We start from the raw sequence: 18,264 nt of genomic DNA, 5'->3' as shown, positions 1-18,264 counted from the left end.
TAATTTTTATTTACAATGTTTAAAAAATATACCATTTTATATATTTAATGTCAATTAATTTCTAGTGCCATTTTATTTATTTATTTATTTATTTATTTAATTTTATTTTTATTTTTTAGCTGAGCCATCCTGCCACCTGTTGGCAGCTCAGCGGCTGCTCAGCTTGGGCTGGGACTCGAATCGCTGTTGCTCAGAGCTCAAACTCTTGAGCGAGCTCTTAACCAACTGAGCTACTCAGCCGGCCCTCTAAATGGCATTTTAAACATTTACATACAACCCCAAAAAAGACAAGACACTCTGATCTTGTGATCAGGATTCTCCCAATTACATTAATTTTTAAGAATATGAACTAATGAGGTTGGCAATGGATGAAAGTATTTACATTTAAAAATAATGTGTTTTTTTCATAAGATGTAAAACAAAATGTGCCTCAGTAATTTTTGCAACTTTGTAAATACTTTATTGTTTCCAGATAGAATACGGAAATTTACATGTTATTTTAAAGACAACTAATATAAGGCATAAGACAGACATGAGAAAACCTGAAATATTAACTTAATTTGCCTGCGAGGAGCATCAGAACTTATAGAATTGATACTGGCCTGTATGTTAGTTACTTGTTTCTATAATTACTGCTTACCCCTCCAGACAGCATACTATGCTACTGTAGCTAAGAAATCAGTGAATAACTAGGTTTTCCATCTTATCAAAGTACAAAGCATTACTTCAATCCTAGGCCTTCCAACAGAATCTGGTGGTTTTTTTTTTTTTTTTTTAGCTGAGCCATCCTGCCGCCTGTTGGCAGCTCAGCAGCTGCTCAGCTTGGGCTGGGACTCAAATCGCTGTTGCTCAGAGCTCAAACTCTTGAGCGAGCTCTTAACCAACTGAGCCACTCGGCCGGCCCCAAACAGAATCTGTTTTTGTAAAAGCATATTGTCTTTTCTTTTTACTAAGTTCATTAATAAAATCTTATTAATATATTACTGAATCAGAAAGCAAACACAAAGCATCTTTATATTAAAAAAAAAGTCAGTGAAGACTTAAGAAGGTAAACATCTGGTACTTAAAGTAATCCAAAATCTCCTACAAAAGACCTTTCCCAGCTTGTTTCCAGACTTCTTTTACTCCTCCAATACTTTCTTTTTTCACACATTTCCAGTATTCTTGTACACTTAGTTGCTGTGGTACCTGTTCACCGAAAGTAAACATTAGGGGTCAGTCTCTTCAAGGTTAAATGTGATTCCTGTGTGCTATGTTACTGCTTACTTCCCACACTCCTCCAATACTACCCCAGTGGATTAGGTTGTGAAAGACAATTGCAACAGGACCGTCCAATAAGGGTAAGAGACAGAAAATGAACATGATGTAAGACTATCTGCAGGGTGACCATACGAGAATGGAGATTCCTCCCCAAAAGATAAGGAAGACGTTGGGTGACCATTTTTCATATATGGCTTTAAAATGTAACTATTTCATGATGTTTCCTTTTATAATACTTTATAATGTTTTCTTTTTCCTGGTGAACTTTATTTAGCTTTGTGGGATACAAATTATAAGCCTAAAACTTTGATTTAACCTTGGCTAAAGCTAAAAAGCTCACAATACATTTGATGAGAAGCCTTAAGAAATCATATACTTCACTAAGTGCTTTGTGAATGAAAAGCACTGTGTGATTATTATTCCTCTCAACTCCACGAGAATGTAGAAGTTAGGAAAACTTTGGACCCTGGTGACCACAGCAGCACAGCAATGCTAGAAGTCCACCAAATAGACACCAAAGTCTATTTTAGCTTCTCTCTGTATGTGTTTTTTCCTACTGCTGATTTACAACTCTTCTCTTTAATGTCTTTTGAGAAATGGCAAAGAGGCTACTGGGTACATCAAACTGAACTGCAAAGGTTGGTTTAATTCCTAGGAATGCAACCATTAACTAAGATGTGCTGAGTGCCTACAAAGCTTGTGAGATATGTTAGCTAATGGGAATCACATTTGTTCATTTTCCATCAACAATGTTTGCAGCAGGAAATGAATGTGCTTTTCTAAGTCATAGATAAATATGTTTTTGTGAGTCCACTGTATTTTCTCTTTCCCTTTCTTCTGGCCTAGCTGCCTATTTACGATGAGGCTTTCTCTGGACCCAAGCTTCCAACCTGCACACAGCTTTCATTAGATTGTTTCCAGCAGACTCTCATCTAACTACACTCTGGGTTTGATCTGTCCCAGTTTCAGACCAATAGGTGAGTCTGAATGAATAATGACAGCTCACTTACTGCAAGTGTCTCAGCCACTATATTAAGTATTTTGCACTTAATTCTCATAATTCTTTCTGGTAGATTCTATTAGTTTCTTCATTGTACAGATGAGGAATCTGTGGCTCAGAAAAATTAGGTAGCTTTGCAAGATTCAGCCATTAAAGATGATAAAGCTGGGATTTGAATCTAGGTGTTTTTAACTACAGAGCCCAAAGTAAAATTATAGGCTATGATTTCTGAACAGTGCTTTCTGATTAGATTCAGATCTTTTTACAAAAAGCAAAGAAAAATGTTAGATTCCCATCCCATTTTAAAAGATATCTCTTTATAAATGATGAAAACTCCATTTAAGATGATACATTTGCTCAAGTTCTAGGTTTAACACCATCCATTTAATTACATGTAAACACATGGTGATTTAAAAAGTCAAAATATGTTACCCATAAACCTCGATGCATCCTGTTTTTCAACACTCCAAGGAACTCTCCATGACTAAGACACTCATCGCCATCCAAGTCAAAGATCTTGAACACGGTGTCCAAAATGTTGTCAGAGAGCTCCTGTCCTGTGGCTACTTTCACTGCTCTCTTAAACTCCGCTGGAAAAGAAAACAAATGACTCATCAACCACGTGAAAACAGTCTACGTGGAATTGATCTAATTTTCCATACTTTGAGAAAAACAAATGTGAACATTTATTACATGGGAAATAAAACAAAAACAAAAATGCACATCAAGGATGTGTTTAAATAATAAATCTGGCTGAGAAATGCCATGAAAGTAACTGCAAGAGAAGCAGCTGTTGCCACGCAGCTGCCCAGCCGTCTGTTCCCCCACGCCGATTCCTAAAAGATAGGAGGTGTCTCAAACCCCATGAGACCGGGAGGAATGATTCCTGTAAAGCTTCCTCAGGGGGCATCCTGGAAAGCTGGGACCTGATGGAATGATATCAGTTGACTCCCAATCCCCTTATCAGTAGGTTTAGAGATGAATCTTTATTAGTGAGTTTTTAGCATAACGACTTTATCTCCCAGGGTCATAAGTGTGTGTGCTCGAAGGCATAGCATTTGTTGGAACCAAATGGGACTTTCGGTAATGGCAGCCTACAGGCATGGGTAATCTGCCTTACGCAAGTTCTTAGGCATGAGACTCACAGACCTGGAAAAAACAATCCCACTTCCTGGTTGAGGTATCAATAAAAGCTACACATTGGCCTGATTCAGGGCTCAGTCCTAGAGGAGTCCCCTGGCCCGCTTTCATTTAACTCTTGGATATTGTTTCTTTCTTAACCCTTCGCTGCCCCTTCTTATTTCCCACTGCTCTTGTCTTGCGGGATGCAACATCTGGCGCCCAACATGGGGCCCGAGAGGGAAGGACGACTACGAGTCGAAGCTGAAGGAGAAATAACGGTGAAAGGGCCCGGGAGGTGTCGCAACAATTACCGGACAAGGAGGTAAGGAAGTTTCCGGAGAATTTAACCAGGGTAAAGGAGAATTCACTAAAAAACTTTTGTATCAAAGAGTATGAGTGTGTGAGTATAGTTCCAAGGCTTCGGCTAGAGAACTTGTTTGGGTCCTAATGTGTGATTACATGGTCGCGTCTTAAGGCAAAACGGTGACTTGGCACTTAGCGGCGTCAACCAGGCCCAGGGTTTATACGGGTGCACCATAGCCAAGATGGATCTTGAAGTCCCGCGAGGGACGCTGCCAGATGGGCATCTGAATGAAGTTTGAGTGAAACTTTTTTCTTTTTCTATTTTTACTGGGGAATACTGAAAGCCAATATCAGCCCTATATTTGCCTGCTTAAGCAGCTTCTTAGGGCTGGGGGAGCACGAGTTTCAGATCAGAAATTAGAAGAATTTTTAAGGATAAATGAAACACATTCCTCATGGTTCCCTAATATGGGGACGTTAGATTTAAGAACATGGGAAAGAATAGGTAGAGATCTCCATGTGTTACATCGTGAAGGGGTTTCTATCCCAGTAACAATTTGGGCTACTTGGAGACTGATTCGGTCAGTTTTAGAGTCTTTACAAACTGACACAGAGGATGAGGGGAAGAAGGAAGATAATCCTAGGCTAGAGGATAGGGAAGAAAGAAGGGAACCAGATGGGAGACAGGAGGAATCTGTGGAAGCACCTACAGTAGTTCCACAGCCCTTGTATCCATCGTTGGAGGAGTTTCTGCCTCCAACCCCTCCATTGACTCATTTGCCTTCCCCCTCTCCATCAGTTACAGCCCAAGAGCATAATCCGTCATTGTCTCAGGCCAGAAGGAATAATCTGTTACTTCCTGAGGCCCGCACATCTTTTGGAAAAGCGCGGGTCCCTCTTTCTGCAGTGGAGAGAGGTATACAACAGGCAAGACTGGAAGGTGACTTAGATGATTTAGACTTTCCAGCCATTATTTATGAGAGAGTTGCTCCAGGAGCTAATGACCAACATCCAAATGGAGTTTATGAGTATCAATATGAGGCTTTGCCTTTTAAGATTCTTAAGGAATTAAAAGTAGCAATAACACAGTATGGTCCTAATTTGCCATACACCATGGGCATCATCCATAATTTGGCTGATGGACATCAAATAATTCCTGTTGATTGGCAAGCTGTGGCTCAGACCAGTCTCTCGCCTGTTCAGTTTTTACAATTCAAAACTTGGTGGACTGATGGCGCAGAGACCAAGAGCAGACATAATCAGGCTCATAATATTGCTATTACTCAGGATCAGTTATTAGGAAGAGGTGATTGGGATGGTATGCACCAGCAGATAGGCATGACTGATCAGGCCGTGGCACAGCTAAGAAGGGTTTGTTTAAATGCATGGGAGAAGATAGAAACAGAAGGAAAAACTCTCAGTTCTTTCAGCTAAAATTTTCAAGGTCCTACAGAGCCTTACACTGAGTTTGTGGCTCGTCTACAGGATACTATAAAAAAACAGGTTGATAATTCACAAGCTGCTGAGGTAATTCAACAAATTCTTGCTTATGATAATGCTAATGATGATTGCAAAAGGGCTACTGGACATATGAAAGAAACAACTGATCTGACTGGTTATATTGGTTTGTGTCAGTGAGTTGGAATGGAGCAGTATAAAGCCAATATGTTAGCTCAAGCCATGGCCGGAGTTAAGATTCGTCGGAAAAGGTTTTCTGGCAACTGTTACAATTGTGGAGTAACTGGTCATACTAGAAAAGAATGCAGAAACAAAAATAGAAATGGCTCCCGTCTGCCTAATACTTCTGCCCCTGTGGAACCTAGACAACCTGGGTTATGTCCCAGATGTCAAAAAGGAAATCACTGGGCCTCTGCATGCAGGTCGGCTTTTCATAATGCTGGCACTCAGCTTCAGGGAAACGGGAGTGGGGGGGGGGCAACCCCAGGCCCTGACAATAACCGGTGCATATACACTATCCAGGCAGCACCTCAGAATTATCAGGCTGTGCACCCTTCCCAAAACTTTCAGTACAGCAATTAAGCCCCACCATGGAAGGAAGTGCCACAGTAGATATCTGCTCTGCACAAGCCGTTCTATTACTTCCTGGCAAATCTCCGTTATGTGTGCCAACAGGAATTTCTGAACCTATTCCCCCAAATACTGTTGGACTTCTCCTCAGTCACTCTAGCCTAACATCGAAAGGAGTCACGGTTCACACTGGTACTATTGATTCTGATTATGAAGGAGAGATTCAAATTATAATGTCCTCATCTGTTCCTTGGTCAGCAAAAAGAGAACGGGTTGCACAATTACTCCTGCTCCCATATACTCTGCCAGGAAAGAAGGAAATGCAAAAAAGAGGAACAGGGGGATTCGGAAGTATGGGACAGGTAGGTATTTTTGTAGAAGAAAATGTATCAGGAATTCGCCCTGTTTGTCAAATTGAGATTCAAGGCAGAAAATTTAAAGGTCTTTTAGACACAGGAGCTGACGTTTCCATCATCAGCTCACAAGAATTGCCAAAAAACTGGAAGGTACAGGAACCTAACATTAATATTGTTGGGGTAGGCAGGGCTTCAGGTTTACGCCAGAATGTCTGCATTTTCCCCTGCCTCGGTCCTGAAGGTCAAAAAGGAGTTTTACAACCCTAAATTGCTGACATTCCAGTTAATCTATGGGGAAGAGATTTACTTACACAAAGGGAGGCAGAGATTTGGATCCCCCCAGGGCAATATAGTCCTCAAAGTCAAAAGATGATGAGCCAGATAGGATATCAGCCTGGGAGAGGTTTAGGAAAATTTAACTAGGGGGATTACTCAACCTATTCAGCCCTCTCCCAACAAGGAAGAGAGGGACTGGGTTTTAGGTCAGAAACTCAGGAGCCTTTTTCAAAGGGGCCACTGTTGCAGAGCTAAATGGACTAACTCTTAAATGGACTAACGGCAAGCCTCAAAGGATAGAACAGTGGTCCTCTCTAAAGAAAAATTAGAGGCATTAACAGAATCAGTACAGACACAATTAAAACAAGACCATATAGAACCATCTACTAGCCCCTGGAACTCACCAGTATTTGTTATTAAAAAGAAGTCAGGGAGGGCCGGCTGAGTGGCTCAGTTGGTTAAGAGCTCGCTCAAGAGTTTGAGCTCTGAGAAACAGCGGTTCGATTCCCAGCCTGAGCTGAGCAGCTGCTGAGCTGCCAACAGGTGGCAGGATGGCTCAGCTTAAAAAAAAAAAGTCAGGGAAATGGTGAATGCTCACTGATTGAGCAGTTAATGCTCTCATTGAGCCCATGGGTGCTTTAAAGCCTGGACCGCCACAACGTCCATGATTCTAAAAAATTGGCTTTCAATAGTAGTTGATCTACAGGATTGTTTCTATACAATCCCTTTGCATCCTCAAGATTGTCCTCGATTTGCATTTTCTATTCCTTCAACTAATAATAAAGAACCTATGAGGGGATATCAATGGAAAGTTCTGCCTCAGGGAATGCTTAATAGCCCTACCATATGTCAGCTTTTTGTAGCCAGAGCTGTTCTCCCTGTAAGAACTGAATTTCCAGATTGCTATATCACTCATTACGTGGATGATCTTCTCTGTGCTGCACCTTCCATAGAAAATTTAGCAGCATGCTTTGAGTCATTTAAAAAACAATTCGACTCAGCAGGACTTTATATTGCTCCAGATAAAATTCAAACCACAACACCAGTACAATATTTAGGGACTATTGTGGATAGACAGACTATTTGACCTCAGAAAGTTCAAATAAGAAGAGATAAAATCTCCACCTTAGATGATCTACAAAAACTTTTAGGAGATATTAATTGGCTATGCCCTACTTTGGGCATTCCCACCTAAGCCCTCAGTAATCTAGTCAGTCTTTTACTACAACCACCTCAACTAGATAGTCCTCTCAATCTAACCCCTCAGGCTAGTAAGGAATTAGAATTAGTAAAACAAAAGATTCAAGAAGTACAAATTCAGCATATAGATCCTTCTCAACCTTTACAAATTTTAATTTTTCCTACTCCACACTTGCCTACGGCGGGTAATTGTTCAGCAAAATGACCTGGTAGAGTGGCTTTTCTTGCCTAACAACCTTATTAAGTCACTCTCAAGTTATGTGGAATTAATTTCAGAACTCATATCGTGGGCTCGCACTAGAGTTCTCCACTTAAATGGACAGGAACCTAATAAAATAGTAGTACCTTTTAAGAAACAACAAATTGCTCATTTGAATGTTCATTCTGAATCTTGGCAAATTGCTATCAGTAATTTTTATGGCACTATTGATAATCATTACCCTAAAAATAAATTATTTGTTTCTTCAAAAGACAAATTAGAGTCTACCTAAAAAACTCCAACAGGAGCCTATTCCTCAAGGTGTCACAGTTTTTACTGATGGCTCTAGCAATGGTAAAGCAGCAGTTGTTAGTACCAAAGGCCAACAACTTATCTGCTCTAACTGCACTTCAGCACAAAAAGCTGAACTGGTGGCTGTCTTAACTGCTTTAAATAATTTTTCTGGTCCTTTAAATATTGTTTCTGATTCTGCTTATGTTGTCCATACTGTTCAAAACATTTAGATGGCATCCCTTCTCATAATTCTAATCCGTCTCTACAGATTTTGTTTACCCAACTTCAACAGGTTGTAAGACATCGCCAACATCCATTTTTTATTACGCACATTCATGCGCATACTTCATTACCTGGTCCTATGACCCAAGGCAATGCTCTTCCTGATTCCTTAGTAGGGAGCGTTCATGTTGCTGAGGTAATACAGTTTCATTCTTTAACTCATATCAATGCTGGTGGTCTCTGAGCCCGATTTCCCATTCATTACTTATAAACAAGCTCGACAGACTGTCCAAACTTGTCCTACTTGCCAAATTATTAACGCACTGCAGGAGTGCCCTGAAGGGGTCAATCCTAGGGGTTTAGTCCCCAATACTATCTGGCAAATGGATGTAACTCACATCCCGACCTTTGGACATTTATCATTTGTGCACGTCTTTTGTTGATACTGCCTCGGGCTTTCTTATAGCAACTGCCCAAACAGAAGAAGCGGCGGCACATTCCTTGTAGCAACTGCCGCCATCTGCTTGTCTGTTTTTCAATCATGGGGTTCCCTCAAGTGATTAAAACGAACAATGGCTCTGCTTATTATTAGCACAAAGTTTGCTAACTTCTGTAAACTGTGGAAAATTAATCATACCACAGGAATTCCTTACAATCCACAAGGCCAAGCCATTGTTGAATGTGCTAATGCCACTTTAAAAAGACAACTTCAAAAACAAAAAGGGGGAGACAGTAAGGATCCCCCGCAGGTACAATTGGCAAAAGCTATGTTTACTCTGAATTTTTAAAATTTCTTGGGTTCAAGTAATGAACCACACCTGGATGTACTGCCGCAGAAAGACATTTTACTAATTCTCAAAGCCTGAAACCTTTGGAAAATGTTCCAATTTGGTGGAAAGATATTCAAACTAATCAATGATCATCAATGGCATCTAGGAACCTTACTAACATGGGGACGAGGTTTTGCTTATATTTCTCCAGGCCCAGAAGAACGTCCTTTGTGGGTACCTGGTCGATGTGTCAAACCTTACCATGAACAACAGCCCACCAAAAATCGACCTGACCAGCAGCCAAAAGAAGAAAAACAACTAGCGGAGGAGACAGTATAGATGGCTGAGAAAAGATTAATGATGAAAAAATCCCCAAATCTTAGACCAGTATGTTGGTGTTCATGTTGACATTCCATTCTATTCAAGAAGTGGATCAGATGTCTAACACCAAACTCCAGCTCCTCCCTGGAGAGAAGACATTCTCTGTGACTGTGAAAGGACTCTCTACTTTAAATCCCGTTCATTGGATAAAGACTTTGGTTGGAGGGTTTGCGGGTACAATGGCAATTCTGTTTATTGTTCTCTGTTTATTCTGTTTAGTCCTCAGATGTGGACAAAAAGCCCTCTGACAGGCAGTGAATGAAACATCTGCGAAGTCTGTGTTTTTCATACTACAAAAACAGAAAGGGGGAGATGCTGCCACAGCTGCCTAGCCGTCAGTTCCCCCATGCCGATTCCTAAAAGAGAGGTGTCTCAAACCCCATGAGACCGGGAGGAATGATTCCTGTAAAGCTTCCTCAGGGGGCATCCTGGAAAGCTGGGACCTGATGGAATGATATCAGTTGACTCCCAATCCCCTTATCAGTAGGTTTAGAGATGAATCTTTATTAGTGAGTTTTTAGCATAACGACTTTATCTCCCAGGGTCATAAGTGTGTGTGCTCGAAGGCATAGCATTTGTTGGAACCCAATGGGACTTCCGGTAATGGCAGCTTGCAGGCATGTGTAATCTGCCTTAAGCAAGTTCTCAGGCATGAGACTCACAGACCGTGGAAAAAACAATCCCACTTCCTGGTTGAGGTATCAATAAAAGCTACACATTGGCCTGATTCAGGCCTCAATCCTAGAGAGACTTGAGTCCCCTGGCCCGCTTTCATTTAACTCTTGGCTACTGTCTCTTTCTCAACCCTTCGCCACCCCTTCTCGTTTCCCACTGCTCTTGTCTTGTGGGACTCGACAAGCAGCTATCTTAATCTAATTAACCTTTCAAACTTCTTCTCAGGGGCAAAATATTGGGTTGTCGGAAAAGTCATGACGCATGTTTCCGACAGATGGCACTAGTTCATTTGTGGAAGTACTAGAGTCATCTGCATCTGTTATTGCTATGTCATTTGACAGGTGACAGTTCTAGCTTCATTCTGAAAAAAAAATTGAGCAATTTGGTTGAGTTTTGGAGATTTTACAAAATGAAGGTGGAAGACCAAACTGTGCATTTTTGCCATATTTTACTGTTTTACATCCATAAAGGGAAGAAAGCACGTCAAGCTTGTGAAAAGTTGCATAAAGCTTATGGTGACAATGCTCTACAAGAACGGCAGTGCCAACAATGGTTCACAAAATTCCATGCTGGTGATTTTGATCTCAACAACGCTCCTCAACCAGGGAGGCCCACCGAGGTTGATGACGACAAAATAAAGGCATTGATCAAGTCAACCCATGTTACACGACACGAGAGATTGCAGAAACATTGAACATCCATCATTCAAGCATTCATGACCATCTGAAGAAGCTGGGATACGTAAGCAAGCTCGATATTTGGGTTCCGCATGAACTCAAAGTTCATTTGACGGCATGTATAAACATCTGCAACATGCTCATTAAACGTGAGGAAGATGATCCTTTTTTGAAGCGACTGATAACTGGTGATGAGAAGTGGATTGTTTACAACAATGTGATGCGCAAATGGTCTTGGTCCCGGCATGATGATTTGCCTCAAATGACATTGAAAGCAGACATTCATCAGAGGAAGGTTATGCTCTGTGTGGTGGGATTTTAAAGGTGACATGTTTTTTGAGCTCCTACCAAGGAACCAAATAATCAATTCAAATATGTACTGTTGGCAGTGGGACAGTTTGAATGGCTCCATCATCTAGAAATGTCCAGAGCTTGTTAATTGTAAAGGAGTTGTGTTCCATTGTGACAATGCGGGACCACACACAAGTTTGATCACCTGTCAAAAATTATTGGAGCTTGAATGGGATGTTGCCACACCCACCATACTTGCCTGACCTTGTGCCGTCAGGCTTCCACTTGTTTCATTCTCTTCAAAACTCCTTGTGTGGTAGAACGTTCAATTCAGATGAGGCTGTAAATGAGCACCTTGTTCAGTTTTTCGCAAACAAAGACAGGTCCTTCTACGAACGAGGAATTATTAAGTTCACTGAAAGATGGCCAAAGGTTATCGAACAAAACAGGCAATATATCATTGATTGATCTTTGTTCTTTATATAAATGACCTTTTAAAAATATAGACAAAATACGTCATGACTTTTCCGACAACCCAATAAGAAAGGAAAAACAAACAGAAAACTGTTAAATGTGAATGTTGGCGTTGTAAATCCAGAATAACCATGATGAATTAATTGAAAGACCAGTTCATTGTTTTACTGATAACTGACTCCTTGGTTGGTATCAACCAGTTGAAGAATAGAGTGATAAAAGATGATACAAACTAAACAATTCATAGAACTTACCTAATCGGACAGGGCGATGAGCTAAACTGAACATCTGCATGGCAATAGTGAAGTCTTCCAAGTGGGTTGCAAAATGACAAAATGACTTGAACTCGTCCAAACTAATGCTCTAAAACAACAAAAGCCCGATTTTGTAAGTACATTAAATAATCTTAGAAATATAAGTGTGAGTCCTCTTGTCTATAATAAAGGTCATGAACTTCTTTCTAAGCAAGTCTATTAAAAAGATTTAAAAGTTTGAGGTGCAGAATAAAAATATAACTTTAGAGATTAAGAAGAACCCCAGGAGATTAACCGGCAGCCACTGTGATGGTTGCGAATGGCGTGCTGTGGGAAATGGGTCTCCTGGAGTTGTGCAGTGTAAGACCTGGACTGGCCCTGTGTAATGGACTCAACTGTGTCGCCTCAAAATTCCTGTGTGGAAGACTTACCCCCATAGTGTGCTGTATTTGGAGATGGGCCTTTAAGGAGGTAATTAAGGCTGAAGGAGATCATAAGGCTGGGCCCTGATCCCCAGGCCTGGTGCCCTGATCAGAAGAAGGGACCCCAGAGCTCCCATACTCGGGCGTGAGCACAGAAGAGGTCCTGTGAGGAGACCGCGAGGAGGAGGCTATCTGCCAGCTGGGAGTGGGAGTGGTGTCACCAGACACCAACCCTGCTGGCACATGATCTCGGACTTCTAGACTCCAGAACTGTGAGCACATAAATTTGTGGGTTTAGACCATCTGTGGTATTCTGTTATGGCAGCCTGAGGAGACTGATACATCCTGTTAAGAGGCCTCCCTCCTTGCTTTTCTGGTTAGTTTCATCAGTGGGCACAGCACAGAGTGAGGGCACTGGGTTTTGGAGTTACATGGACCTATGCTGAAATTCCAGTTCTGCCATTTATTATGTATTTATACATTAAATAGGGATTAAATAGAGTAGAATGTCAGACCCCTCAAAGTTCTTGATTTTTTAAGACCCCATTACAAATTAAAGATTGGTCTATTACATGTGATGCCAATATTTTCTGCCATTTTCTTATAGCTTCGATTATAATTTGGGGGAGGAAGAGGGCATGCAACAGACCTTAATTTTTAGGTAGTAACTTTATAAAGTTTTCTTAAAAGCTTCTGGGTTTTGCTCAGAGAGAGATGTATGCCCCACTCTAAGATGACTGTTTCCAAGTTTTCTTCTGTACTTACTCAATTTCCTTTTTCTCGTTAACATTTAATTCTTTGATCCATCTGGCATTTATTTTTACAGTGATGAGTGAGGTAGAGACTTACCTTCATTTTCTCTCTCAGATGGCCAGTGGCTTCTCCTAATGCCATTTATTAATAATTATTTTTTGACCCATCCAATTTGTAATATGAGTTTACATATATGTAGGTAGGGTCTTGCGATCACTCTGGTCAGTAGCCAAGGATCCTGACATTTCCAGGACAAAACAATTATGAGGTGTGATAAAAAACTATTGTGTGTTTAAATTTTTTAAAAATTCAGTAAAAGACACATTGCTATTAATTCCCCTCAAAACACTGTCCCTTGCTTTGAACACACTCATCGTTCTTGCCACTTTCTGAAGCAGTTCCGGAAGTCCTCTTTTGTGAGTCTCTCTAGTTGAACTCTTGTGGCTGCCTTGATGTCCTGAGTTGATTCAAAAATTTTACCTTTCATGATCATTTTGACTTTGGGGAAGAGCCAGAAGTCATACGGTGCTAGATCCAGTGAATAACATGGATGAGGACACACCATAATGCTTTCATTTCACACAAACTGCTGTACCAGAAACGATGTGTGACACGGAGCTTTTCAACAAATATGGTGAATGCTGCTGCCAAGTGCCATCCAATGGAAAGGCAGGGATTTTCAATACAGAAAGTGGCACGTCAAACCTTAGTAACTGTGTATGACAAATCTGAACATGTTCGGTGCAGTCAGTCAAGCTACAGTTGAAAGGTGTGCCATAAATCGTCCTCCATCATGACAAAGCTCTGTGTATACATCGCTTCTGGTATGGCAATTTCTGTCAAATAGAAACATTACAGTGTGTCCTCATCCACCATATTCACCGTATCTGGCACCGTGCGATTTCTGGCTCTTCCCCCAAGTCAAAATAACCATGAAATGTAAACATTTTAAATGGATTCAGGACATCGAGGCAGCCACGACAGCACAACTAAAGACACTCACCAAAGAGGACTCCCAGAACTGCTTCAGAAAGTGGCAAGAACAATGGAATAAGTGTGTTTGAAGAGAGGGGGAGTATTTTGAGGGGGATTAATAGCAATGTGTCATTTACTGTAATAATTTTTTCTTTATTTAAACATTCACTGTATTGTTTGATAACACCTCGTAAGTGCTGGGACGTGGCTCACTCATTCCTTTTCCTTCCCAAGCCTCTGAGGGTGGTGTTCTTTTTCAGATGGTGGAGCTCCAAGGTGGCAGAGCCTCGAAAAGCCTGGGTCTCTCAGCAAACACGTGGGTGGTCTCCCCACCCGCAATGGAGAGGTGGCATGGTTGACAAAGATGTCTTCATGTTGGCCACAGGGATTTCAGGGTAGCTTGCACCTGACTGCTATGACCATCCCACCTTAAGGGAGAGCTGCTGTGTTTATAATGCTAAAAACTTCTACTCAATCACAGGGAATGTCTGTCCAAATCAGATAAGTTTTCTTTTAAAACCATCAAGATTTTTAAGTTTTTTTCTCATATATTTCTTGTTAAATTTATTTCTAATTGTTATATATTTCTATTGCAATTATAAATGGAAAGTTCATTATGTTTTATCCTTTTCCTCACTAAGAAATAGGTTTTAAAATTATATAAAAATACATGCCCAGGGCCGACCGAGTGGCGCATTGGTTAAGAGCTGGCTTGGGATGCCAGAGGGCCCCGGTTCGGATCCCACATATGAGGGCCAGTGACACTGCCCTCTACAGCTAAGATGCTGAACAACAGCTCAACCTGGAGCTGGGCTGCCGTGAGTCGCCGGTGATGGCGTAGGCTGCAGCCACTGCTGCAGTGGATTGCCATGGGCTACCGTGTGTAGCAGCAGCCAGCGTGAGCGGCCAGCAGCCCCCGTGAGCAGCCGTCCAGAAGCCGGTGACTGATCTGCCTCGCCCGGGAAGAGCGCAATGATGGTGCCAACTTGGGCCAGTGAAGCAACGTCTTCCACAACTAGACTGAAGAACAAAAGGACAGCAACTTGTCTGTTCCCTTTCCCCTGATTCCACAGCGCTGTTCCCATCCCCCAATTCCCCAATAAAAATCTTAAAAAAAAAAATACATGCCCATTAAAAAAAAATTTTTAGAACGATGTAGTAAAACCAATACATAAACTAAAAATCACTTGAAATCTCACCACTGTACATTAATCATTATTAATAGTTGGGCAATCATCATTTCATGTAATTCACATATAAACACACATATATGCTACTGCATTTTGACCTGAAATTTTGAAAGCTACTTCTCAATAATAGCATTGTAACAGGTAGTTTATTTAATGTTTATTGTTTCTAATGGTTTTCAATTCGATTATGTTCTTTAAGCGTATAATCACATTATATGCAAACAAAGACAACTGTCACCTGCTTTCACGTTTTAATATTCTTTTATTTTGTTAACTTGCACTGGCTGAGATGTCCAGAACAACAGAAAGTGACAGCAGTGAGAGTGGACACTTCTACCTTATTCCTGACTTTACTGGAAATGCCAAACTCACGGTTGATATACTGATTTTATCTTAAGCAGTATATCACTCGTAAGAAAACAGTATGTGGAGAACATACCTCAACTTGATTTTATACTTAAATAATAGAGGGCAGCTTAGTGTTGGTTAATTTGCAAGTCACTTTATTTAATTACACAGGTATGTCTAATTTATTATTTCATGTTCATCACAAGTGTAACAGAAAGGCATACGAACCTCTCCTGCTGACAACTTCTCTCTCACATTTTTCCAATAAATGTCTTTATTTTCAGTGTTAGTGAAAAAAAGGAGCCACTCTGCAAAGTCTTCTTTTCTCATGAAACTCAAACCTTTAGAAAACTGAAGGAATTCCATTTCTTGGACCTCTGTTTGTAGATTTTCCATAAATCTAAATAAAGTACAAAGTTAATAGAAGTAACCAGTGGCATTCAACAGTAATACTGTAACAGGGACTGCAAAGCACCTTCAGCATCACCTGCTGAGTGGCCGGCCTCCTGGGATGTGAGTGGGCGACCTGCCAACCTGCATGCACCAAGCCTGAGAGCCCTGCAAAGCATTGTGGGAATGGGAGGGTGCAGAGTCGATGGTTAAGTACAACACCTGCTTCAATGTGACTCCCTACACTCGGTTTGTTTTGCAAATTATACTTGGCAACCCACCTTCTGATGAACTTAGACTTAAAACATTATGAAAATGTTGCTGTCATATAGCCATAGAAAATAAAATTGCATGGAAAACAATTACTTTCCAATGTAGAAAAATTATCAGTAATCAGAGAAACTTAAAATTCAGTTGGGATACTACTTTAGATATCAATCATAATGAAAGGTTCCTAACATTTTTCAGGTACCAAAGTTTGATCAATGTAATCAATGGCTTTGCATCAAAAGCTTAGATTTACCTAAAAATATTTATAATCTTTTGGACAATAACATATGTCTATGTGACTCAACATTCTTTTTTTTTTATAAAAACACATGGCACTTTGATCAAACTGTCATCATCAGCTTCCTATGAAAGGTACAAGTTGAAAGAATATCAGATTAAAAAATATTTTCTTTGAACAAGGACCCAGAAATGCTGCACTTGATTTATTTATAACCTAAATCATGTGAAAAGTCTTATTATCTCCATGAGCTTTAACATGATGCAGATCCCGTTATCAACCTTTCCACATGTGAAAAGATCTGTGCTATCTGTCACGTCACAATTTAATGGAAATACACATGGGGTGAAAAAGAGGTACATTCCAGCTCAGCGGGAGAAAAGCTGCCACTGTTAACAATTACTTGCTTCAGATTCTACACATGTCCCCTCGGCCTGAGAGGCAGGGAGGGGAGATGGGCTTAGGCTTCTATCTGTTTGGGAGGTAAGGGTCTGAATGTATTCCGTACACAGATTTATCAGTGCTGTGCATTGTTTGGGGTCAAAGGAGAATTTTATCTAGAACTTGGAGCATTTCAAGTTTGGATTGATAGAGCAACAAAATCTTCTACTGATATGCTTCATCCTTTGTTTTACTGAGTTATATTGTACTGTACTGTGATGACATTCAATTTTTTCTTATTAGGATTGTTAAAAGAATGATTTACTTGCGAATGAGTGTACAATGAATTAGGGAAGTAGGAAATATGGTATAAGAACATTACCAACTTGCTCCTTCCCGTTTTCTTTTCTTTTTTAAATTAAATTATGTTTTATTATGAAATACACATTTTTTAGAATTAGTTTCAGCTGTACAACACAGTGCAATAGTTATGCTTTTTACCCCTCGAAAGTGATAACTCCCCTCCCCCAATCCGCCGCCCCATTTCCCCCCAATATCTTCCCGTTTTCTTTTGCTTTATGTTTTATCTGAGGCTGAAACATTATAAACTTAATTGCTGTTAAACTATACATTGTCTGGTTTAAGCTACTTTCATCTTAACTAATTATACTATTTTTGAAGAACATAAGTATGCTTTATAATAATAATCTTTTCTAAGTCTAAAATTATATATCTTGTTATGACACGAAAATCTGGAACATGATACTGGACATAAATGTATGAGTTGAAGAATTTATGGTCCATAAGGCCACCAGATGCACTCTGACCACATTTAAATACTTGGTAAATTAGTGGGTAAGTGGGGACACTGGGGAGAAGCACTTTTCCTCAGTTGGGGCGTTGCTGGTCCTGGTGTCCTGGAGCTGGCTCATCAGCTTTGACAGAGTATGTGTATGTGTTCCCACCCCTGCTCCCTGTCTGGCATCCTGAGGCTGGCTTGCTGGGGGACCCACACCATACTTTGCAAATGCTGTCATGCCCAAGAGCTGAGCGTCAGATATACTTACCAGGACACCACTGCTTACACACCTTGGAATTTGTGACAACTCTTCATGAATTCAGGACATCCTCAACTAATAAGCAGTATTTCAGAAGTTTTAAAAAAAGGCCTAAAAAGTACATCAGTATCAAAATTCTCCTAATTTTTCCTGATAAGAAAATTTGAGACCACTTTTCTTTCCTATTTCCCTAATTATTTTCAGCTTTAAACATGTATTGGAATAAAAAATGAGGTGAAATGTACCTCACCAGAAATAAACTCGGGAATTTTTTCTGCTCACCATTCTTTAGGCTAGCCATTAGAGTTTAAAAGAATGGAAAGAAATGCAAAACAAGAAAAGACCTCAAGTAAAGGAGGGAAGGGCCGGCCGAGTGGCGCGATGGTTAAGAACTCGCTTGGTATGCCAGAGGGCCCCGGTTCGGATCCCACATATGAGGGCCAGTGACACTGCCCTC

The 18,264-nt window shown here is 40.6% G+C and overlaps 1 protein-coding gene across 1 annotated transcript in view; it reads right to left on the bottom strand.

The window, feature by feature from the left end:
- Nucleotides 1-962: 962 nt before the first annotated feature.
- Nucleotides 963-18,264, bottom strand: part of MICU2 (mitochondrial calcium uptake 2) — a 75,749-nt gene continuing 58,447 nt past the window's right edge. The window contains exons 9-12 of the mRNA XM_019652366.1: nt 15,699-15,870; nt 11,783-11,891; nt 2,693-2,850; nt 963-1,188 (exon numbers count right to left, since the gene is read on the bottom strand). Coding sequence (XP_019507911.1) covers nt 1,084-1,188; nt 2,693-2,850; nt 11,783-11,891; nt 15,699-15,870 — 544 coding nt within the window. The 3' untranslated portion in view covers nt 963-1,083. The remainder of the gene's footprint in view (nt 1,189-2,692; nt 2,851-11,782; nt 11,892-15,698; nt 15,871-18,264) is intronic.

This window comes from Hipposideros armiger, unplaced genomic scaffold (assembly GCF_001890085.2).
Source record: "Hipposideros armiger isolate ML-2016 unplaced genomic scaffold, ASM189008v1 scaffold_178, whole genome shotgun sequence".
Taxonomy (NCBI): Eukaryota; Metazoa; Chordata; class Mammalia; order Chiroptera; family Hipposideridae; genus Hipposideros; species Hipposideros armiger.
This window is presented reverse-complemented; position numbering and strand designations above follow the sequence as displayed.